The sequence below is a fragment of the Cygnus atratus genome, chromosome 2, assembly GCF_013377495.2.
Source record: "Cygnus atratus isolate AKBS03 ecotype Queensland, Australia chromosome 2, CAtr_DNAZoo_HiC_assembly, whole genome shotgun sequence".
In the NCBI taxonomy this organism is placed as follows: Eukaryota; Metazoa; Chordata; class Aves; order Anseriformes; family Anatidae; genus Cygnus; species Cygnus atratus.
The window spans coordinates 46,627,650-46,652,535 of NC_066363.1; the positions used below are offsets into that span (position 1 = coordinate 46,627,650).

Here is a 24,886-nt window from a genome sequence, read left to right on the forward strand (position 1 = left end):
GGTATTGGGAGAACTTACTATCTCATTTTAAGAATAATCACTGTCCTCATATTACTCACTTTACATTTCATCTATCATTGATAACCTTCTGAAATGTCCCAGTTTCCAAACAACTGATATTGCTTAATTTTAAGTATGCTATGAATTCTTGGAAACAGTAAATATCACAGTCATTTTACAAACCTTATGGTGAGGACAGAAAAAAAGACAGATGCATGGATCCCCTTCCTTTGAAATACTGTTGTTGTTTTTGTTATCAGTGTACGTTATTTTTGTGTGTGCATGCACAATCTGATTACCTACATCGATTAACACAAAATTTATTATGATGAAATGGATTGAAGTCATTTCCTGATTAAAAACAAAATTATTTTCAAATGAAGCTTTTGTGAATTCAGTATGTCATTGGCATTTGAATTTTATACAGTTTGGCTACCTACCATCTGTTTCCTACCAATAATACCACACTGGTTTCTGTAACAGCCTTCCGAACACTCACCGGAAAATTAAAAGTGATCAGTATATTCCACTATTACAGACCTGATTTCTACACTTTCAGAACACACACCTTTTTCAGTAATGATGCAAGACATTATGAAGTTGGCTTTAAAGTAATGATCTTTTCATTTATAAAGTTCTGAAAAACATAATCACACTATGACAAAGTTAAAATAACATCTAAAGAACTATAAATCATGTAATATTAAGAAGTAATAAAATGTCAGTTTCATGAGGCAGTATTAACATATGCTTGTATTAAATTGGCTACGAATCAAATTTGAGAAAAAATACTGTTTCTGTTTTGATGATACTGGGACAAATTTATGATGAAAATTTTGGAAAGTAATTGAACTGATTTATACAAGTATAATTATTTAGCATAACATATCCTCATGATTCATAGCAGGAAAATTTATCTAGATAGATAATGCAAAGCATAAAACAAATACACATGTAAGGAATCCATAGATGAAAAGTCTTGTCTGTGAATTTTTAGAATTGCATTTTGTTCCTTCAGTCTCTTGCAGCCTTCTAACTAATATCCAGAACCCGGATATTAAACTAAATCCTTAGATCCTACTTGTACTTTACAGAGGCAACTTCTTGAAAATGACAGCCTCTGAAACTATAGCCTCAGAAAGCAACTAAATTTCACCTATACAGACAGCACAGTGTAAAAGTGTATATCCCACACCAGTTATTTAGACCTGCTCCCTACACCAACGATGGCCACATGCTTTTAAGGGAGGATGAATCTCATCTAACCTCAGACGTCTGTAGTGTAAATATCTATCTCCAGGTTTCGTTTCTACAGTCTGCAGATATCTAATCAAAATAATCATTAGAGTCTAGACAGCAATTCATCTCAAATGAAATGAGACACCCACATCTGGCCAGATCAATAATCTCTAGAGTCTATTGACAGATCTTTATTGCAGGAAGAACAGAGATAATTTTGCAACGGTGAATAAAGACATGCTGTCTGCCAAAGCTGCAGCATCCAGACAGACATGGTTAACTCCCACCAAGTCCCACTCCCAGACATACTGAACCCGTGTCTCCCTACTGGGGTAATTTCTCATCAGAAACACATACTCCCGGAACAGCGTTAACTACACTAATGGTCTATATGAATCATTTTTATCTCCACAGTAAGGCTATGCATTATCTCCTTGTACCCAAAATGAAATTGTAATACAGGAGACTTCAAGCAGTGTAAAAGTACCGCTTAATGTACGTTGCAGGCATGCGGAAGACACAGGATAAACGTATGCTTTAAGTATATGTGACAGCTTGAAGAGACCCAGGGTTTTGGGGTATATCACTGCCATCTGTTTCCTGTCAAAAACCAACTGGTTTATATTCACTAGAGATTACATTCCCTACAGGTTTACAGATGCTGATTTAAGTTCTTAAACTGATTGCTGACTTTTAAGAGATACCACATCCAATCACTGGTACCCAAACATCTCTAAGATCCCACAAAAATGGGAGTCTGCATGCAGAATTTGTTTTCTATACCTACTAAAGAAGCTGCAAGCCTTGTGCTTTTCAGACTCACCTCAAATTATTCAAAGAAAAAAAGTTACAGATAAAAATAAGTTTGTTATGGAAAAGTTAGGGGTTAAATTTTTGATCACAAAAAAGGAAAATAATTACAGAACAACAACAACAACAACAAAACAAAACAAACAAACAAACAACACCACAGAACCAAAAAGATCATGTTAGGAAATATTCAATCTTTTTGCTGGCTGTCACTTAGGATCTCTGAATATACCTTGCCTATGGAAACAGGAAAAGTAGTTCAATAGCACCCTGCCTTTCCAAATGCTACCTTTCACCATCAACCTCTTTTCTCTGGGTTCAGAGAATAATTAGGTTACATCCATAATTACATCCTATGGGGTTTTCTGGTTTTCTACAGAGTACAATTGAAACTTCAAAGCACATTTAGGAAATCTTTGTTTCCCTTTTCAGTTAGGAACATTTACTGAATTGCAGCTTTGTTTAGGTGCAGCTGTTCAGGTACTTAGAAACTGAGTTGCCATGGGTATGTAGAGAGTTTTTTTGGAATGCTAATTTAACACCTTTGCTTCACCTCCTGCTTAAGAAGTTAACCAAACCCTTACCTTTTCATATTGCTTCATAAGTTTTTTACAAAATATTATAAAGTCAAGAGTTTCTTAATATACTGCTAACTGAAAAAGAGCTGTGACAGTCTTACAGCATCTAATATTTCTGTAATATTTTACAGATCACAAACAGGGTCCAGGAACTGGATAGTTAGGCACATAATCTCCAATTATCCAATCCAATTCTATAAGTTCTGAGACAGCATCACAGTAATATAATACAGTCAAATAATCTCGCTGCTGAAGAGACTCTTCGTGATCACATTACCTTTTACATCTTCACAAGAGGGAAGTTAAGTCCTAGAAAATTCTACGCTAAAGCCATGAAATAAACTAATAGTAGCTATGTTCTGATCCTGCACTTCAATGTAAGTCACCGACAACAAACATTTCCAGTTTGCCATGCTGTAATACCCATTCATATCAGTTATATATAAAATTCAGTTATATATAGAATTAATTATATCTTGCAGTAATTTAAAACCAAGCAGAGCATCATAAATATCTAGCCACTTAATGAATGTAAATGGATTATCCAGAAATGGGCTACTTATGCCGTAAGTGACTTGAGTTATTGCAGTGCAAGGTATTATAGGTTAAAGTTTATACCTACCTCTTTTTGATACACTATCCCAGCTTCAAAAAGCTTAAGAAAGAGATACTGTGTCCATTTGTAGTACTCCGGTAGACAAGTGGTTATTTCCTGTAGAAATGAAATAAAATAAAAATACCTGAAGCTATTCTTAGTATCTTCTTACACCATTTTAACATAAGCAATTAACTCAGAAGTGTGTAATATATGCCACAGAGAAAGCAGGTGTTTTGGGGTAATTTCATAATGAGTGATATTCACCTGTACACAAAAACAGAGACCATGGGCTTTGTGCAGGTTGGACGTTGCAAAGCAAAGTTTTCCTGTTAACGTGGAATAAAAGAACCCTGTAATATCAGTGCTGATAGATCAGAGTGCAAGATGAATGGGAATGACCACAGCCGCCTGACCAGGGAAACTGCAAGACTAGAAAAAAAAGGAACTATTGAAGAAGTCATCTTAGGCATGGTGCCTTTTCCTTTGTTGCTCAGGAACTGACGTTGAGGACTGCTCAGAGCCTGCTCAGAGCTGGCTGCAGGCTGGAGGGGTCGGCAGCTGAACCTGGGCATGTGGAGGACAGGAGAACAGTGCTGGGGAACTGCGGGTGCTGACAGCTAGCGAGCGTGGGACACACCGGGGGGAGTACGACTCTGAACTTCAAGATGAAAGAGTGGCTAGGGTATCTCGCAAGGAGGGGGCAAATAAATGACCGTTTTAAAAAGCAAGCCAGCTCAAGGTAGCAAAGTGCTCCAGGCTGAAGTTAGGAGAAAAGGGCCAGAAAGTAAAGAAGGAAGTCACAAGTGTGAGGGATTGTTAAGAGGGAAATAAAGACAGATAGAAGTAAAAGACAAACTAAAAAAAAAAAAAAGAGGAATGGGAGTGGAGGCAACAGCATGTGAAAATATCATAGATGGCATTTTTTTAAAACTTGCCAACATGTAAAAAGTTTTTAGTGAACTCTAAAAACTAAAAAAAAAACACTAACTTATCAGCTGCTTATAAAGTTTCATGTTTTAAAATATTTGTTCTCAAACAAACAAACTGCATTTCAAATAAACATGGCTATGTAAAGATGACTAAAGTACGATGTGATTACTGACTCTTCAATTTTCTCCACACAACTGCAGTGTTTTACAGGCGCAATGGATACACATACGCTTTCGCCCACATATTTGAAAGTTTGGCCAAAGTGAAAACAACTGTTTAATTCAGTACTTAAGTTCTAATTACCTCATAAATATGTAACAATAAACAAATCACATTTTCCCTGTCAACAGCTTTCCTTTTTAACTTGTACTTGTTTAAAGAAGAAATATTTCTATAAACTGACTCACTTGTGCTTACTGAAGTCGAAGCTGACTCCCACACTGAACCTTAAACCACCAAGAATATATCTTGCTTTCAGAGTTACAGGGTTGTCAGTAAGCCTTTGATAACTATTCGTAAACTGAATACATTTATCAAGTACCTTAAATAGCTCCAAATTTTGCAATGTCTTTCACCCCGTCTTTCCTATCATCTAAGCTTCCCACCGCAGTTCCTGCTGCACACATCACTTGAGCCGCAGAGGATATTGCTGATGTCACCTGAAGGACCCTAGTATAAAAATTTTACGCTTTTTCTACAGCTTTATATTCCAGAGCTGAAACATTGCTTTGAACAATTAATGTGACCTTTGAATAGCTATGCCTCAAAAGTGAGTACAAGAGGCTTTCAAGACCAGAGACATTTAACGGCAAGTTTGCAGCACAGCATGTGAAGACTTAGCCATGAAAAGCAGTTGCTTGATTAAAGCCTGTTCTCTGTACTGAAGAAAAAAAAAGAAAGAAAAAGAAATGCACTAAGAAATCTGCTTTCTTATATATATATACACACATATACACACACACACGTATACATGCATAAACATGTATATTGCCTCCACAACAACGACATCAGTTCTACCAGCGTGATGCCACTACAGGCAATGGAGTTGCATCACTGTAATATCAGAGACACAAAAGCACAGAGACCATCCCTTTTAGTACAGCATAAGGTTACGTGAGCAACAGATAAACAGAGAACCAAAGTGAGAAGTCAAATAAAAACAGTGAAATGGAGTGAGATTTGCCCTTTTGGTCCTGACTGGCAGATGTATGTTAACTGAAACAAAAAGAGAGGGCATTTCTCAATCTAAACAGGCATGCTCAGGGTGTGGTACCAATTCCTGGGAACACAACCTCATGTACACACTCTCACAAGTTGTAAATTGATGTGCTTTTTAGAAAGAAATGCAGCAGAAATATATCACCGAAGAAAATTTGCAGTCTGGTCACTGAACTACAAGAAGATCTTTCAAGCTCATCATTTATTTAACTTTATAACTGTGAAGGTTTGATGGAACAGATGATGGTTAAGAAAGAGAAATGACATCACTACCAAGCAAAATGAGCAAGAATTTATGTGATTGCTGATGACAACAAGCTAGCAACCTGTTGACAATCTAGAAATATGTTTTTTTCTCCACCTGTAGTTATCACATTAAGATGTATGTACAGTGAAAAATATTTTTCCACGTATTCCAGTTACTAATTTTGATTAAATAAATTATGTCTGGTAAAAAGCTTCCAGTTGGTTGCCATCACGTTTAAATTAAGGTGACTGTTAAAGTTTCTATTTATGCTTCATGAGCATGACAAACATTTGCAATGCATTAACAGAGCTGACTTAATTCAGAAATACATAAGAAGGGTTTCATAAAAAGGGTTTGCAAAATAGCATGACAGGATCCTTCCACCCTTCTAAAAATCTAACTTTCTGCTTCTCATTTGTGATCTGAGCACTACCATAGCAGCACACATACATAATCCCGTATCATAAAGCAGTTCGGTGAATATATGTATAAACGGGATATTAGCACATCCTCAAAATATGTACTAAAACACAGAACCCTTCTTACAAATATGAAATATGCTGCCCTGCTGTCAACTGCATGCACTGTTCAGTGATGAGTGACAGATTTAGTGGAAATCCATCACCACAGCACTTGAAAAGGTACTATGAAACAGGAGTGATGGTATCTCCCCCTTTTCTCCCTCCATTTGCTTTTGTTCATATCAGTTTCCTAGCAAAAAAAAAATGTACCTGTTACTGTCACCACAATGGATCTCTACCACTGTTTACTGTTACTTCTCCTTACTTCTACATGGACACCCACAATTAAGACAAACCACCTTTAAAAGTGGTCTGCTTTTAAAAACAGCAGATATTGCCAAGGCATAGAGAGAAAGTTCTTTACCTTCACACCAAAAACTACCTTGCTTAATTCTTTTACCTCAGCACAGCAATCTGTCCCTAACAAACAGCATGACGAAGGGGTTAGTGTTACACGCTGGTACCAACAGGCACATACAAAAGCTTTTTTTTTTTTTTTCCAATTAAACTCTCATATACAGATTAAATACCTGTCTTACAATTTAGATTTGACAGTAGTGAAACTTGGCAAGCGACTGGTTTGTGTTAAGGTTAAAAGAGCAATCATGAAAAATCTGATACAAATCTTTGCCTACCTAAAAAACAGGAAAAACAACAGCAAAGAATCCTGGATAAACAAAAATAGTTCTGGAGGGGAGATTTTGGTCATTAGTAAAACTTTTCAAATGCCTTGTTTTATAATGCATTATTTGTTCTGAATGTGCTAAGTTCTTACAACTTAGCTAAAACTGTTTGTTCTCTAAAGAAAATGGTTGCATCTTCAAGCAACTTCCACTGCTATTATTTTTTTAATATAAACAATATTTACAGGTGGTATAAAAGTGTTTATTTGCTGTAAGATCCACCAGGTGCTATGAATAACACCTAACTAGACAGAAGTAATTTCCTAGTTCATTACTAATCATTTTATTTCTAGCTGTCTTATGCTATACTGAAGGCAGCCATGTTATACTTCATAGTTATTAAAAAGGCAGTAAGGAGAAAAAGTCTGAACAGATTTTTTCAAGATCTTTCTCAGAAGATTAAACAGTCATTAAACTATTATTCATCTATTTTGTTATTAAAGGGCATATATCACCTAACATGGAAGCATAATTATTTGATTTTCGGAGGTTTAGAGCTAGCCTGAACTAGATTTCTAAATTCATTTGAATATTTGTATTTTGAAGGGCTTTGGTTTCATGCATTGTTAGCTGCAAACATCAAGCTGTGCTTACGTTTTAGAGCACAAATATCTTTCCTGCAAAAAAGTAGCCTTATATCAATGGTTTCATTTTTTATTCAATTATCGGTAGGGTGACTGATTATCAGTGACAGGTGGATAAGAAGAAAATTTAATATGTAATGCTCTATCTACTGTTACAGTTTTATGCGTGCCCAGGTACTGCACAAGAATGACAACTTCAAAACGAAACAGAAAAATGTCTGAACAAAGAGCATCTACCAAAGATTTCATCTTTTTAATGTTCAGTTAAGAACGGGAACATTAATCTTATTCAAAAATGTCATTTGGAGTGCATGAATTCAGAAGACTGAAAATTGTTGGCAGTATAAGCTACCTTTTAGAAGGAAGTTAGTTCGATAATACAGTGGTAAACTGGTGAATTAGTGGGAAGATGCATTCAGTCTGATGGCACTCCGGAGCAAAAGGAAGGGGAAGGGGAAGTTATCCATCCCTTATTGCTGACGATGAGAATCTGCAAAAATTATACGTAATAATTCTCCTACAAAAGAAGTTTAGAAGAAGTGACAGGCAGTTTGCTGTGCTGCCTGGGATGGTATTCTGGGGAAACCTGATCACCAGGAAATCCCAAATTACTGCTAACTTAAAAACAAAACAAAAATATTTTTTTTATTGTACAGGTGTTTTTAATGTGTCAAAGACATCTTTTCCATCCTCAGACCGAACCTTTTTAACCCTACATCTGCAGTTCCAGCACAGAAATCCTCTCTCTCTTATTTAGCATTTTTTTCAAATATCTCCTCAGAATCACAATGTTTTCAAACATTTACTATTTGACACACTGAAAATATCTGCACGTTTCAGGAAAAAAAAAGATCACTATTAGTATTCAAGCCTACTCGAAACAAAGTACTTACAGAGCTTTTTTATGCATTTAATTACATTTTCAGTTTGCTTACATATTCTGTTTAGCAGAATAATTTTCAAGTATCTTTGTAACCTGGCTTTCTGAAATAATCTCATTAGCTTTTAACAATGCCGTGTTTGTTGTGCTTTACTGGTTAAGTAATTTCACCTACTGCTACGGCATACAAATCAAAATGAAAACGTATTTTTAAGACAGAGAACAATGAAAAATGGATTCATAAAAAGAAACTTCTATTATCCATGTGCACTGGGACTTGTTCATAATAATTTTACCAAACAACAAAATTAAAACTAGTTTTCACATTCCTGAACAGGACCTTCGTGAACACCAACACAACTTTATAAGCAGTCAGCTTCCTCAGCACAGCTCCATGCACTAAGTATTCAAAAAATGCACTTTTCATTATTCCCCCCTCCCTTTTTTTTTCTCTATTAACATTCATAAAATGGTTAAAACTTACTTATGTTTTCCCCACATTATCTAGGGTGGACATAGAGGATTCTTTGGCAGTTAATATAAAAGGCTAGCACTTTGCAAAGGCAATTCACCCCACACTACAACAGAGACCAAAGGAGAATGGGTTCCCTCCAGCACGTATTTGCTAGGTACAATGCTTTAACCACACTGAAACAACACCAATGTGATTAAATTAAAAACAGACTCCTGTTTTCTACAACTCTCTGTTAATTATACTAACCCATATAAAAGGTGTTTTCCTATCATTTTTCATAGGAGTCACTAACACTATTTGGTTTGTTTGCAATGTCACATTATTTTGTAAGCCACTGATCTAGTGCCATACAAGTATAGAATAACAATAAAAAAAATCCTTACCTCAAAGAGTTTGCTTTTAAGATAAGTACCTGCACAGCACAGGGCATTGCTGTGCAAAGATGCCTGAGTTAGCCTAGAAGCAATACAGCTGAGACAGTAAGATGCTCTGCTCTGCCCAAATAGCCTTGCAGAGAAGCAGGCTTTAACAGCCTGGCAGATGCACTGCTGTAACTTAGCCGTTCAGTTTCCAAAGGTACTTCTTTCATCTAGCTCAAATATCTGTGTATTTAATTTAATAATGTTTTACAGATATATTTCAGTAACATACATTTTTTGCATTGATTAAACATATCTCTATTTTTAATGGTTACTGTTTGGGTCTGTTTACTCTTTACTACTGCAGTTAATAAGGTAGGCTTTCTAGGTAAAATAGAACTTAACTAATAAGTTAAGGAGTAAAAACTCCAGAATTCATTGTGTTTCAAGGAACACATTTCAGCTGTTTTAAAAACTCACCTTTCAAAAGCACAGACTGTGTGCCTTTGGAGCTTTCTAAACTATTTTAATTACACAACTGTTCAAATGAACTTAGTTGTACAGTATCAAAGCCCTTTCCAAATATATTCAGATACTTCTGAAAATTCTTTAACTAAAATACAGTTTACTAGAAAAGTGAAGGTAAGCCTTAAAGAACAGGCACAAGGATGACCAATTTCTTTTCCCTGCATATTTATATCTTCTGTCATGCTTTTCAGTACTGCCAGTTCTCCATCTCTCTTCTTCAGAATATACAGGTTAACCAAAAGTCCACATACACAGGTAAATTTTCTCAATTTTCTTGAGAGGCACTCTAGAACATTCAGTTCTTGTGTGTTCCATAATACTGACTGCACATACAATTTCCCTGTTTTGTGCTACTGCTGTACCACACACACAGAAAACCTGTGAAATACAAACATTTTAAATATAAGAAAATAATTGTCAAGAATGTGTGCAGTGAATCTTCCACAGCAAACTTTTTATTTTCATAGCAACTTTTCAACTATCAAGAAAACTAAAATCTAAAGAAGGAATTTACTGAAAATCTTGCCACATGTAAGAAGTGACAAAGTATGTTTTTTAGATGCAAGGCACACAAATATACAAATTCACCTTCAAGATTAACAAAAACAGATGGCAGGCCTTAGACTGAAAATTAATCCTTTTCCTTTTCAGACCTACAATACTGCTATAAAAATCCAAGATTAGCATCTCCATCAGTCTATTCAGAATCATATTAAAGTGATAAGTAACGATTATTGCTAAGAATATAAAGTTAGGGACTGAGGTTGATTTACCGGTTAATGCAATAACTCCACAATTGCTTCAGAAATTAATTTCTTTCATTTTTATCTTGAAAATGAGATTAGCTTATGTCTGGCTGTGTTGGTAAGGTTTTTAAGGTGAACATCTGATTCTCAAGCATTAGTATGTCAAACCAAATTTCTCATTTCCAAAGTGGTCAGAAGAACAACTATTAAAATGCAGGCTTGTCCTTCAAATTTAGAGTAACATAACTAAACCAACATTTTAAATCTCTAGTTTTAAACCCTTGACTATATTATAAAAACATATACACTAAAAAAACATTCCTCAATATATATATATATCTTAACACAAAAGTATGCTTACGCTGTTTCATAAATACCTGTTTATCCCCTAAATTCTAACACAGAAAATTGCTAGTTTGAAAGCACTGAAAAAGCAGAGAAAATTCCAAGTGCAAAACTGAAATTATTTTAAAGAAAATAAAAAGATTCTCACAAACTTTGAGATTATCAATAAGTGAGAAGTGAAAGAAGCTTGATAAGAAGCTTCAGAGAAGCTCAATTTACCACTTTTTAAAAGTATAATTTTACAGTTTAACAACCTAACCTGGTCACTTTGAAAGACTTCTATGTTGTCAGGTATAAAATGGGAAAATTGTGTTTTTCAATATTCCATCAGACAATGAAACAAGACAGCATCCTTTAAAAAAGAAAATCTTACCCTTTCCCACGTAAAAGACAGACCTAGTGCATCAAACTGTTTCCTCATGTGTTGAATATTACTGGGGAAAAAAAAGGAATATTCACTTAAAAATCTGTATCATACAACTGCTTTTAACATCAGGCGCCTATAAAAATCTGAGAAATCAAAAGCATTAGTTAACCTCTAAACACTATTATATCATTCAGAGTCAAACACAATGAACTGTCAGAATACTCAAATAGTAATTTTAAAAATCCCTAGTGTATTCTGTTTCAATTTCAATGTCTGTGTATACAAGTAGACTGCACATGTTTAGATGCAGCTTTCAGATGTACCCAGTGATTCCTCTCTATAAAACATGCATTCTTTCCGGTATTTCTAAGAGTGCAGAGTTCCAGTTAAATCAGAAAAGGCTTGCCAGCATAATATCAACACAGGTTAACAAGGAAATCCTCTTACAGAACTAGAGCTTCCACTAGGAGAAACCACACCTTCAGTAGTACTGCTTATATTAAATTCCCATTCAAAATGGTACCACTTAAAACAAAATAAAATAAAAATTCTATGGTATTTTCACAATGCTTCTGCCACTGCGTTGATTTTTGCTAACAAGGGTTCTGTATGTTTCATTTAAGCAACTCCACCTCTGTTGTTTTTCTTAACTTTGAGAATACAGGGAGTAATAGTCAATTGGAGCTCATTTTCAAATCACCTCTTCAGAACTTTATGATGATCTGAAATTTGATCATTCACTCTTGAACCATGTAAGCTGAAATGCTTATGGTGTGCCCGTTTCTATAGGGGTGGCTGGCTCTGCTGTATGGATGACTAAAAGATGTCACTCGATCCAGCTCCACATACGCTTCAGTCATCCCTGCTTCACAAACATTCAAGACAGGGACAGTGGAGAAAACTGCAGACAGCAATTACTTCAGTGGTCAGAATTTAATCTGCCAGTATGATGAATCAACTAACTTCCTTAGCATAATCAAAAAAAAAAAAAGATTGGATATATTAATAATTTCCTTGTTAGGATGTTATTATAATCAGTCTGAATAATGATGTGCTTACTTGTCTCAGTTTGTTGTTTTTTAACTCTTGTAACTCATATTGTTTTTTAACTCTTGTAACTAGACAATCACTCCTTTCAGTACTAAGGAAATTTTAAAGGCAAAATGTTCTTCTGGTACAAAATATCTACATGTAACTACAAACTGAACTGCTCTAAATGTATGGAACAATACGCAACCATTTACAAGAAAACAGAAACATTTAACCGTACAAAAAGTAGCAGAAGAACATCCGCACACGCTGTGCTCTGCCACAGACTTTTTGACAGGACCCTGACATACAGCCTAGATGAGGCAGGCTGAGCTGATACGGCACTTTACCATTGCACAGTCTCTGCCCCCCATGTTCACTACTTTTCTGTTCAGCCAATTCAACTCACTCAGCTGGCAGAATGGCTTTCTTCTGAGTTAGCATGCTGAGCACGTTCAACAAGATGTCATGAGTGTCAAAGCTAGTACAATAGGTGAGGAGGGACCACATCGCAGTGAAAAGTGGAAAACACTGATCATTTTGTAGTCAGCAAGTACATACAGCAGCTTATTTGACTCAAAACCACAAACTTTACTTCTTTGTGCCTCATTTGTCATGTATATATGGATCATGGTAATGGATCACGGTTATCTGGTAAAGGTTCTGTCAAGACAATAGTTAAAAATGAGGCATTTGGATATAACAGATACGTAGATTTTACGGCTTGGCTGCAGAAGATTTATTGAAGGAAGACATCAGTTTACTGACCATACTCTTTAAACAGAAAATAATCTCCTGTAACAAAAGCAGCATATTTATCCAAGGAAAGAAACTGCTAGCACATTTTTATGCTGAGAGTCCAGGCAATGTTATCACACACCCAGAAGTTTTTAAACTCTTCTTAACTGCCCTCACATATGTAATAACTGATGGCCCACAAGATGCTGTGCAGCCTTGGGTCTCTCAAAAATAAAAGGTGTTTGGAGAGCTTTATTGTTTTTTTGTTTTGTTTTGTTTCGTTTTTCTTTAATGGTAACTGGATCTCATGCATATACTCATCCAAAATCAAGCAAGAAGGAAATGAAAAAAAACCACACCAAACAAACCATAAATAACACAGACTATGTACACAGTGCATTCTTGCTAACTGAAATCAGTCGCCATCATATTTTACCAGGAAAAGTACCAAGTGATATTAATGTGGTACCAGAAACATGGAAAAACTTACAAGAAATAGCATCAGCACAAAAGGAAATCAGTAACGATCAGTCCTAGTTACAACTGGGTTAATTTTCTTCCCAGTAGCTGGTATGGAGCTGGGTTCTGGATTTCGGATGACGGTGATGCCGATAACACACCGATCTTTCAGTTGTCGCAGAGCACTGCTTACACAGAGTCAAGGACGTTCCAGCTGCCCATACCGCCCTGCCAGCCAGGAGGCTGCGGGTGCACCAGGAGCTGGGAGGGGACGCAGCCAGGACAGCTGGCCCAAACTGGCCAGAGCCATGTCCCATACCGTATGGGGTCGTGCTGAAGACTGGGACTGAGCGGGTTGGCCGGAGGGTGGCTGCCACCGCGCGGGGTCTGTCTGGGCATCATCACTCAGTGGGCAGTGAGCAATTGCATTGTGCATCACTGTGCATTCATCCTGGAGGAAAGAAGGCTCGGGGGGATCATAGCAATGTCTAGACATCCCCAAAGGGAGGATGCAAAGAAGACGGAGCCAGGCTCTTGTCAGCGGTGCCCAGCGGCCGTACGGCTCTACGTGGCCCTGCTTCAGCAGGGGGGTTGAAGCAGATGACCTCCAGAGGTTCCTTCCATCCCCAACCCTTCTGGGAGCTTCCTTCTGGGTAAAAAACAGGCCCCTTTTACACCACTGACACAAGATGGCATAGGATGCCACCACTTCACGTAACCAATGAGGCGCTGCTCGTTTCTATCGTCCTCCTGAGACAGCCAAGAGGTGGCGATGCTCCTGATTTTCTCTAAACAACCCTAGGTTTCTCAGTCACGTTCCCACTGTCTCTGGCCAATTTCCACCTTCCCAGGTGATAAGTTCTTCCTCACTTTCTTGTTGTGTCCTCATCAATGGTGGAACGCAAAAAGCAATGCAACTTTCCAAGACTCCTTTGGGAGAATTAGAAAGCAGGTATTCTTTATTAACAGCGCTGGGTATGTGGGGGATAATTCCACCCAACACGTACACCTAAGCAAGACAAGGACTACTTATTTATGGTACGGTGATATCCCTATTCATGCAGTTTGCAAGAAAGGGCAGGATTTATGATAATGGTTTCTCAGACCTAATTATCATATTGCCCCTCCTACTATCGCAGGCGCAGTAACCTCTGGTGGTCGCACTTTGGGGGCTTTCTGATAAAGGCTCATAGTCTTCTTCATCTTGTACTTCTCTCCTTTCTGTTTTGCACATGCTCAGTCATTGTTTAACTGCTTCAGCATTTTTGATCTTTTATAGACTCAGCTAACTTATTTAAGTTCTACTTTGGGCACCGTGTTCCTTCTTCAGCCTGGATTTTGGGGATAGGGCTGAATCTTCTTATCACGCGAGGCTGATACAACAACTGAGCAATATAAAATTTTGTGGCTGCTCCCATCCCCAGCACTTTCCCATTCCCATGTTGGCTTCTCATCCCCCAAATGACTTCTCACCCCCAAGTCTCCCTCGGGGACCCGCCACCCACAGCCGCTCCCCATCAGGAGCAGACATCCCCAAACCAAGTGGCGGCGTGGGCAGCAAGTGAGGTCTGCATTCAGCCCTCCCCCGTACCCCCCAACTGATCAACCGATGCAGGAATAAGTGCAGGCAGAGGCTTTGCAGGGTGGAAAAGTTGTAATTTATTCCTGGGGTAATTGTGGCTGCCACCCCCAGCCCGTCCCCAGGTGAGGCGCGGCCGCCTGCTCAGTTGCGGGGCCTGGCGTGGCGGCCTGCGTGGTCACCAGACCCCGGCTCCTCCTGCTGGACCCGACGTAGCCACTCTATGTCCTCGGCGTCGTCGTACCACAGGGACAGTGGCAGTCTGTGCCTGTCCTGCCCCAAGCGCCAGGAGCGGCTGCGGACAAGCTGTCGCGCTTCAGAGGGGCTGCGCTCCCTGCGCCTGGGCGAGGCGCTGCGGGAGCGGTAGCTTGAGGGGCTCCTCTGCCGCTGCTGCTGCTGCTGCCGCCGCCCCAGCTGCGCGTCGCGTTGGAATCTTCTGCGGGGTTGTTGGGCCAGGCGCACAACTGCAAGGATGGGCCCGCGGCACAGCGGGCAGGTGTCTCTTTCTGCGGCCCAGGCCTGGATGCACTGCAGGCAGAAGGAGTGCCTGCAGGGGTCCACGCAAGCTGTGTTGGACAGCTGGTCCAAGCAGATGGGGCACGTCTCGTCCCCGGGGGCCTCCTCTGGCTGCTGCTGCTGCTGTGGCTGGTTCATGGTGCCTGCGGCCGCTGCGACGTGGAGCTGGTCGTCCTCTGGGGGAGGCTGCCCTGGTGCCAGGCGCTTAGCAGCAGCCTGGGGTCTTCAGCACCTCCCTTGCCTTGCGGGTCGCCGGCAGGACCTCAACGCCTCACGTGCCAACAGCGTGCCGGCAGCAGGACTACTGCAGATAGAACCAGGAAGAAAATATTCTAGCAGCAAACAGACATCAGCTTTCTAGGTTCAACCAAGTTGTCTAGAGTACTGTAGCTGTCAACATTCCGCGTATGGACTGCAAACATTGCTATTAGAATGGCAAATATGCTTATGATAGGTTATACTTGGCAAGACTGCGCTTAGGACAGACGAGGTACAGAGATGTCTACAGATTTGAGACCATTACCGAAGGCCCTCGATGGCTTGCGTGCAACAAGACTGGCTTCGCGTGTGCCTCTTGCCACACCTCCGCCTCTCTCTCGCCTTCCAGCCGTGGGACCTCGAGCTCTCGACTACCACCAGCCGGACTGGCCGCAGGCGCGCCACTCAGGGCACTTATAGCCAGCCACCTTTTGTGAGGCCATAGGGTGACATCAGAAGGGTCTCGGGGTGCCCCTGATGGCAGCACTGACTTGATGGGAGTCTCAGGTATTTGAAGTGACACTTTATTCTTGATACCTTAGGGCCCACTCCTTGGCCCACTCCTGGGTTCGGTCTCTTCCGAGATGGTTTTTCTTAATTAGCCTGATACCGCTCTCCATGCTTGGCTTCTGTCAGCGTGGAGCAGCCATCTCACGTCAGCCTTGTCTCACAATGGTCAGGTGACCTCTGTCAGTGCTGCCATCAGGGAAACCCCGAGACCCTTCTGATGTCACCCTATGGCCTCACAAAAGGTGGCTGGCTATAAGTGCCCTGAGCGGCGCGCCTGCGGCCAGTCCGGCTGGTGGTAGTCGAGAGCTCGAGGTCCCACGGCTGGAAGGAGAGAGAGAGGCGGAGGTGTGGCAAGAGGCACACGCGAAGCCAGTCTTGTTGCACGCAAGCCATCGAGGGCCTTCGGTAATGGTCTCAAATCTATAGACATCTCTGTACCTCGTCTGTCCTAAGCGCAGTCTTGCCAAGTATAACCTATCATAAGCATATTTGCCATTCTAATAGCAATGTTTGCAGTCCATACGCGGAATGTTGACAGCTACAGTACTCTAGACAACTTGGTTGAACCTAGAAAGCTGATGTCTGTTTGCTGCTAGAATATTTTCTTCCTGGTTCTATCTGCAGTAGTCCTGCTGCCGGCACGCTGTTGGCACGTGAGGCGTTGAGGTCCTGCCGGCGACCCGCGAGGCAAGGGAGGTGCTGAAGACCCCAGGCGGCTGCTAAGCGCCTGGCACCAGGGCAGCCTCCCCCAGAGGACGACCAGCTCCACATCACAGCAGCCGCAGGCACCATGAACCAGCCACAGCAGGAGCAGCCAGAGGAGGCCCCCGGGGACGAGACGTGCCCCATCTGCTTGGACCAGCTGTCCAACACAGCTTGCGTGGACCCCTGCAGGCACTCCTTCTGCCTGCAGTGCATCCAGGCCTGGGCCGCAGAAAGAGACACCTGCCCGCTGTGCCGCGGGCCCATCCTTGCAGTTGTGCGCCTGGCCCAGCGACCCCGCAGAAGATTCCAACGCGACGCGCGGCTGGGGCAGCGGCAGCAGCAGCAGCAGCGGCAGAGGAGCCCCTCAAGCTACCGCTCCCGCAGCGCCTCGCCCAGGCGCAGGGAGCGCAGCCCCTCTGAAGCGCGACAGCTTGTCCGCAGACGCTCCTGGCGCTTGGGGCAGGACAGGCACAGACTGCCACTGTCCCTGTGGTACGACGACGCCGAGGACATAGAGTGGCTACGTCGGGTCCAGCAGGAGGAGCCGGGGTCTGGTGACCACGCGGGCCGCCACACCAGGCCCCGCAACTGAGCAGGCGGCCGCGCCTCACCTGGGGACGGGCTGGGGGTGGCAGCCACAATTACCCCAGGAATAAATTACAACTTTTCCACCCTGCAAAGCCTCTGCCTGCACTTATTCCTGCATCGGTTGATCAGTTGGGGGGTACGGGGGAGGGCTGAATGCAGACCTCACTTGCTGCCCACGCCGCCACTTGGTTTGGGGACGTCTGCTCCTGATGGGGAGCGGCTGCGGGTGGCGGGTCCCCGAGTGAGACTTGGGGGTGAGAAGTCATTTGGGGGATGAGAAGCCAACATGGGAATGGGAAAGTGCTGGGGATGGGAGCAGCCACAAAGGTGACCTGGCCCGACTGGGACAAAGGCTGACAGCAAAAGTCTCCTAAAAGCCTGCCAGAAGAGAACGCCTGCCAGCTGGGGAACCGGGCCTGGCAGCCTGCAGCATCCTTGGAAGGCGCTGCTGGCCTCCTGCAAGTGCAGCCTAAGGGTACCTTAGGGTACTTGGGCACACTGCGCAGGGTATGGGTGGGCATCAGTCATCAGCTGGTGAGCAGTGGCGTTGTGCGTCACTTGCTGTGTGCATTCTTTTTTTTTTTTTTCTTTCCTTTTTATTTTTTTTTCTTATTAAACTGTCAGTATCTCAAGCCACAAGTTCTTAAACTTCCGCTTTCACTTTTCTCACCATCCCTCTGTAGTGGAGGAGTGAGGAAACAGCTGTGTAGTGTTTAGCTGCCTGTTGGGTTAACCCACAACAACGTCCAAAAAAGATACCACAGTTAGATTACTGCTCCGAAAACAGAAGATCTATTAGAAGACTGGTTTCTGAGTCATGTGTAGAAATTAATGTTTACTTACGTAACTTCCTACTCATTATAAACCATGTTAGAAGAACACAAAACCCAATTCTGAGGCCTAAAGCCCTAACTTTTCACCAAAATCCTCAGCAAGAATGGCTGTTTATCACTTTCAAACACCCAGCCTCAAATGAAGAATGTTCTTCTTTCTTTTCCTCATGGTACTGAAAATTGCCAGTAAACCTAGCCACGTAGCTCATTCTCAAGTGCGTATTCTATACTAAGATCTATCTCACGTTAAGAGAATTCTGATTTATTTCTTACTCACCGAACAGGGTGTTTGGGAAACATCGCTTTTAGGGAAGCCCTGAAAATTATCTTGAGAGATTAAGTCTATGAAACTGAACTACCTGCACAGTTCCACAAAACATCAGCAAATAACCCTTGTTCTTTCTATACTGTATTTCTTCTACACTGTTTTCGTGCTGTTTTCTTTGTTTATGGGGTCCACAGGAGAGGTATTCACACTACTTATATTCATTAAAAATTACCTTTGTGTCCAGCTTGCAGGGTGAAGACCATGCTCAACTGCAGCATTTTCTGCTGGTAAACCAAATGCATCCCATCCCATTGGATTTATCACCTGTCAGCAAAAACAGAAAACACAGTCTTATGTAACTTTCTGGAATGACATCAGCAATACACAAGCATCAAAATAACAAGCAGTGGTTTGCATTTCAGCATTTGCTTTGTCTTAATCGAACCTCTTCAAAGCATGCCCACAAGGGCTAGGTCTGTTTCAAAAATGAATATGACACATACTTGCCATCTACAATTTGATGTTAGAGGGAGCTTGAAGTGTTATGTAATAAATTCTCTTGACTATTTAAATGCTGGGTTAGCAATGACAAAAATCAGTCCTTTGTGGTGGTTAAAATTGGCTGTTGATGCTACTGCTAAGCAGAATCAAAATTCATCATACAGAGGAAGAAGAAAGCAAGCAAAACTATTTGAACCAAGGGTTTTATAACTGTACCTGATGTGTAACTACTAATTTTTTCCTTTTTTTCTGAAGAGAAAAAAAGAAATATACCCTACGATAATCTTTGATTGGACAGATAAAAACAAGAGAAAAAGATGTTTTAGTCAAATTTTTCTTTAAAAGTATTTTGTAAATACAACTTGCAGACTGAGACAATGTATTTGAGGACCTCAAATAAAGGTGAAAAATGTTTATTACAAAGTATAACACAATTTTTGTTGGAATATGTATCTTTCATATTAACATGCAAATTATTTAGACAAATAACCTATCAACACTGCAAAAATACAAAAGAAAAGTTTAATAACCAGAGTAAGAATGGCAAATACTTAATATGCTGTCATTAAATATGCTTACATATTAGGTACCTGATAAAACCAATCCCATTTATTACACCTACACATGTGCTATAAATTCAACCAATTATGATTAAAGTTACACAAGCTTAACAATACCCCTTAAAATATGTATTTTTATAAAGAACTCATTCTTTAGCAGCATGTAAACAAAAAAGCAGTAAGAAACCAAGCCCAGCAATACTACTAATCTCATAAGCTAACTCCATGCAAAAATATCTGTTTATCTCTGAAGCATAAGTTCTACTTCTGTCTCTGGTTTGGATTATTTTTATTATTCTTTGCCACAACCTTCCAATTTTCTGACTTCAATGGATTCTTTCATAAAAAGTATTTTATAGACATGTTTATAAAGGTGCCTTCGGCATCATTTCAGTGTAAAAGCAAGAGGATTTAACAAATGTGACTCCTAAGCATTCTAATTTTTCATACTGAACTAAACTTGCTGTATATGATTATGCTGATGATGCAGCAACAAAACCAAATGTATTAACCAGTGATCAACTGTCTCTCAAGCTAGTATACTCAGTGTGCACGCATACCACATTTGTGACGTATAAATCTAATAGAAATTGGAATGCTATACGTTAGAAATTTTCCCCATTATCAGACAGATTATTCCTCATACCACAGTGTCAGAAAATGTAAGACTTGGATTTAAACTCCCCACTTCCTCACATTACAAATATTTGATGGAAAAATCCCATTTTGAGGCTAAACTACTTGACACGTCCTGCTGATGCATGCCTCTTCCCAGTCCTTCTCCTTTCCCTACCCCCACCATAATCAAAACCATTGGTATAACAGAGGAAAAAAAAAAGCGCAAACATTACAGAAACTACAAATCTCTACAGAATTTTGTAAGGACAAAGTGAAACATTAGTTTCTGCAGCTCAGCTCTTTTTGACCATTATTAGTGCTCACCACCTTGCTAAGAACAGAAATGATTACATAAACCAGGTGTTTTTTTCCTATGTAGAACACATTTTCTCTTATTTAAACCCTGTTTCTTTAGGCAAACGGTTGCATCCCTAGAAATGTCTTTTTACTACAAGCTGATGCACATTAAGTGAGATTAAAAAGATTACTCTTGGCAAATTTTTGTAAAATTTGACTTCTGAAGATCTCCAGAGTATAGATGGGTAGCCAGAAGCAAGGCACAATCTCATTTCTCATGCTCATGAGCATAAGGATGTGGGAAGAATAGCTTCACTTCTGGCTACAGACTCCCCAAAAGGGCTGACTGATGCTCCAGACAGCTAATGTGCAGACATTTTAACACTGTACCATCAGTGCTAGCAGGAGTTATCTGCTCACACAGATCTTCCAAATTCTAGCATATATATTAAAAATATCGCACAGTGTATTCACTTATCACATTCAAAAGACAGTTCAATTTAACAACCAATAGCACTCCTCAAGTTGAAGGACTGAAGAAATACACTACTTCAAGTTGCAGTAAAAAAAACTGAATTTAAAGAGACATTAAAAATATCCTCAAATTAATCTCCAGGCTAGATCTATTTATGTAGTTGCTATAGAGATGAATGTAACATGCACAGTGGTTTAGAAAATGATTTCAAGTTCATTGTCTCTTTTACTTCTCTACTGTGAATGGATTTGAAAGGTCTGTGAAATGCAATTGTCTAAGCAATAGGTCAGCTTCTTCTGGCTGGAAAGCGTGTTATGTATCTACAGTTAAAATGCCACGGTCTCCTTGCAGCACTTGGCATTACGTCTTAAATCTACTTAGCCAACATAAAACAGAAGGCTGAGATTAACAATATAGTTCTGACAAACACCAAAAATCCCAAGAGAGATGGAAGAGGAGGAAAAAATATACTACTAATGTGTCAGAAGTTGGCACAAAGAATAAAGGAGCAGTCCAACTGCCCTGCTTAAAACAAAGTAAAAATGGAAGAAATCAATTTTGAAGACCAAGGGGTATTTCTTGTAGCTCTCTAATGGCTTGGTCATAGACTCTAACTAGCAGAAAACATGGCTGCTCCCTCCAGCATTACAGATGAGCAGAAGAAAAGGGGAAAAAAGTCATCAACTTTCTTGAATGCTGACTTGATTGCTTCTGACGGCAGCATTTAAACCTTTTACAACTGAGGGATCAATTCTGCTCACTAGTGACCGTTCTTCCAAGCATCACTTCTCCGTACAGACAAGATTTTCTGCAAGTCACAAGGAAAAAGAAAAACAAATAATGAACATATCTTGTAAGAGATGAGGCCTCTGTACGAATGAGGATGTCTGTACTGGGTAAAAGAAAGCAGCTTATGGCTTCACAGCATTTTAAGATGGCAGAAGCCAGTACTGTCACCACAGGCAGCTATGTGCTTCTGCAATCACTCCTTCCTTGCATGAAATTCTCCCCTTGGCTGGGCACAGGCAGCAGGGGGTCCTCACAGTGAAGCTGTTAGGTACACTCCTCCCGGTTGAAAACACCACATGGCCTTTAGCACAATTTGCAGGGCTTAAAATCCTCAGAAATTCACACGATCAGGTAGAATCAGATATTTTCTGTCACTCAACATACTACATTCTGCACAGGACCATAAAGTAGCAAGGAAGTGATTTACTGGTGTGTGGGGAACAGAGTGCCTGGTAACTACCACACCGAGTAAGATTATTAAAAGGTTGCAACTGCAGACTCTGAATTTGTATTAGCTTGGTCAAATACCTGTCCTTAATGATGGCTAGAGCTCTTAATGTGACTGTAGGACTTAGCAGAGGAAGGCATAGCAACTCCATTAATTCATTTCTGAGATCTCAGCTCTTCCTCTTCGGAGATTTTCATCTATTCAGTGCCGTGGCAATCAGCCCATCACGCTGACATCGGTGGGCGAGATCAGTAAGTACTATGCAACACAAAGTTGACAATGATCTTGTAACACTCAATTCTACATCTCCATCAACATAACTTGGAGAAAACAATTCAGTGTTTTTTTTTCTTAATGTTTGTAAAGAAGCAAAGAACTTGTTTGCTTTCCTGAAGTGCTCAGTAAGTCTCAAAGCTATGACTAGGGAGCTGACACATCTGTCTTACATCCAGATCACCCCATTCTGTATTCTAAGAAAGCAAGTAGAATTAGCATCAAAAATGCCTGTAAATACATTTATTTCAGAAAGCGTGCGATAAGAGAAGACAAGAAAAAATGAAAACAAAAAGGCTAGCTACAGATCAGCATTTGAATCAATGCAGCAAAGTCTACACTCCTGCCTCTGGTTATAGTGCCCTGGCACACTTGACATGAACTAATCACCAACGCTGATAACTGGATGATCCATGGTTGCAAGTTTCAGCTTCCAGAAGATGCCCCTGGCTCCACGGGCAACTTCTTGTCATCATCCCTGCATCTATCTCCCAACTGTGAGACACAAGCACACACAAGTGAGCCCGGAAGGATGCGTGGCTGCAGAGGGGAAAGGACAATAGGGCTGCTCCTTCCACTGCCACCTAAAATGAGCCTGCACTGAATATGTTGAAAATCTGACGTGTAAAAACAAGACCCTCACCTGAATGCAGCCTAGATTGACTTTTAACTGTACTAGGTAATAAACACTGCTACACAACAGCTGAAAACCACCACTGCCAACAACAGGAAAAAAAAAGTCAGACAAGGCACCCCTGGAGATAGATTAAAATCATGAATTTGAGCAGTATGCAGAGTTCCAGCAAGAACTATTGCAGTGATTCTCTGCAACAAGAATGCTGCTTACTAGCACTCTGATAAGGCATTTTCAAATTAAAACATAATCACCCCACACAGATTTTAATCAAAACATAATAACTCTGCTCTCATTCATTTCTTGTTCTTGCAAGATTTAAAACACGAAAAAAAATCTGTCCACAAAGTACCACAAACATTTGGAAAACAAAGGCGTCTCTTGCCTTCTTCATCTCTCACATTCTTGTCTAACTTAATTGCATTTAAACTAATATCTCTTTTTCTCCCTCTTTCTTTCAAAATGTAATAGAGTGAACTAATTAACACCTTCAGAACATGCTAAAAACTAGACTGAAATAAGATTCAATTCACATAGGATACCTGTAACACTTTCCACTTGATTTGTACCACTGAAAATAATTTGGCCAATGGACACAACATCCTCATAAAAGAATGGTGCAGAATCCCAGCTAATGATGATTGGAAAATGGGAATGCATTGAAATAACATATCCTACTAATGAATTCATTATGAAGTTTAATTACACCTGCCTCCCTTCGATACCATTCACTTCTGCAATTTCAAGAATATTAGGATTCACTGCTGAAAAGGAAAGCAATTAATGAAAATACATCCAATTTAAAAAGATGTTCTGGATAAAAAGAAAACACTCTTTAGGTCATTTCAGGATATTGTGGAAATTTCACCGAAAACTTTCCAATTCCATCTATCATGAGAATTTTAAGTACAAATGAAGAAATCTTATCATAGTATACTGCACAAGAACTTTGCCAGATTTGTCTGATGATCATTCTCATTTCTGTACAACTCATATGACAGTCTCACTGTGGTATCAATTTCAATTCAGAATTTTATTAAAAAGATATCACAGGAACTATTGAACTGAATCACTCTGTTTACTGATTGCTAAGAGAATTATTCTCAGTCCTCTGCAAGGCACAAATTATCCACTTTGGAATTTATCAAAGACATGATAATGATAGCATAATAAAGTAATGGTAAATACTCTTTCCTGGCTCAGTGGCAGACTGAAAATATCTGCCATGGTGAAAATCACCATGATTATCTCTGTAATTTGTACTTGGCACTCTCAAATATTGAATAGGAAATCTATTAAGTTCTTACGAAACTCTTGCATTTGAATTCACAATATGTACGTAAACTCCAAGTAAACAAAACCATGTTTTAGCTCCAGATTAGTTTATTTATAGATATGAAATTGTAAATTAAAATATATAAACTACTGGCTCACTGCATTCATGCTAAGTAACCTACACTGTTCAGAGTTCCTACACAAAGTCTTCAAAGTTCATCTTCAGTAAATTAGAATGTGAGCAAGTCATCTTGTAACAGGTGTACTCCACAAGTCAGTTACCTAATCCAAGTGCACGAAGGAGTTTGCTTTCCACGCCCTGCCTATAAGTATTTCAGGAGTGAAATAGTATTAGCTCTCTAGTAGTATTCTAGCTCTCTAGAATATTTTAATTGAAACAAAAACAAATTTTATCCTGCTAAGAA

General features: G+C 40.1%; 1 protein-coding gene across 4 annotated transcripts in view; it reads right to left on the reverse strand.

Moving 5' to 3' along the window:
• The window catches only part of LARS2 (leucyl-tRNA synthetase 2, mitochondrial), a 93,946-nt gene that overhangs the window by 61,395 nt on the left and 7,665 nt on the right, over window positions 1-24,886 (reverse strand). For all 4 annotated transcript variants that reach the window (XR_007707876.1, XM_035549952.2, XM_050709004.1 and 1 more), the window contains 3 exons: window positions 18,824-18,915; window positions 11,115-11,175; window positions 3,250-3,339 (listed from right to left, as the gene is read on the reverse strand). Coding sequence is in view for 3 of the 4 variants with exons in the window: in XM_035549952.2 (XP_035405845.1) it covers window positions 3,250-3,339; window positions 11,115-11,175; window positions 18,824-18,915 (243 nt within the window). In the remaining variant the exon portion in view is untranslated. The remainder of the gene's footprint in view (window positions 1-3,249; window positions 3,340-11,114; window positions 11,176-18,823; window positions 18,916-24,886) is intronic.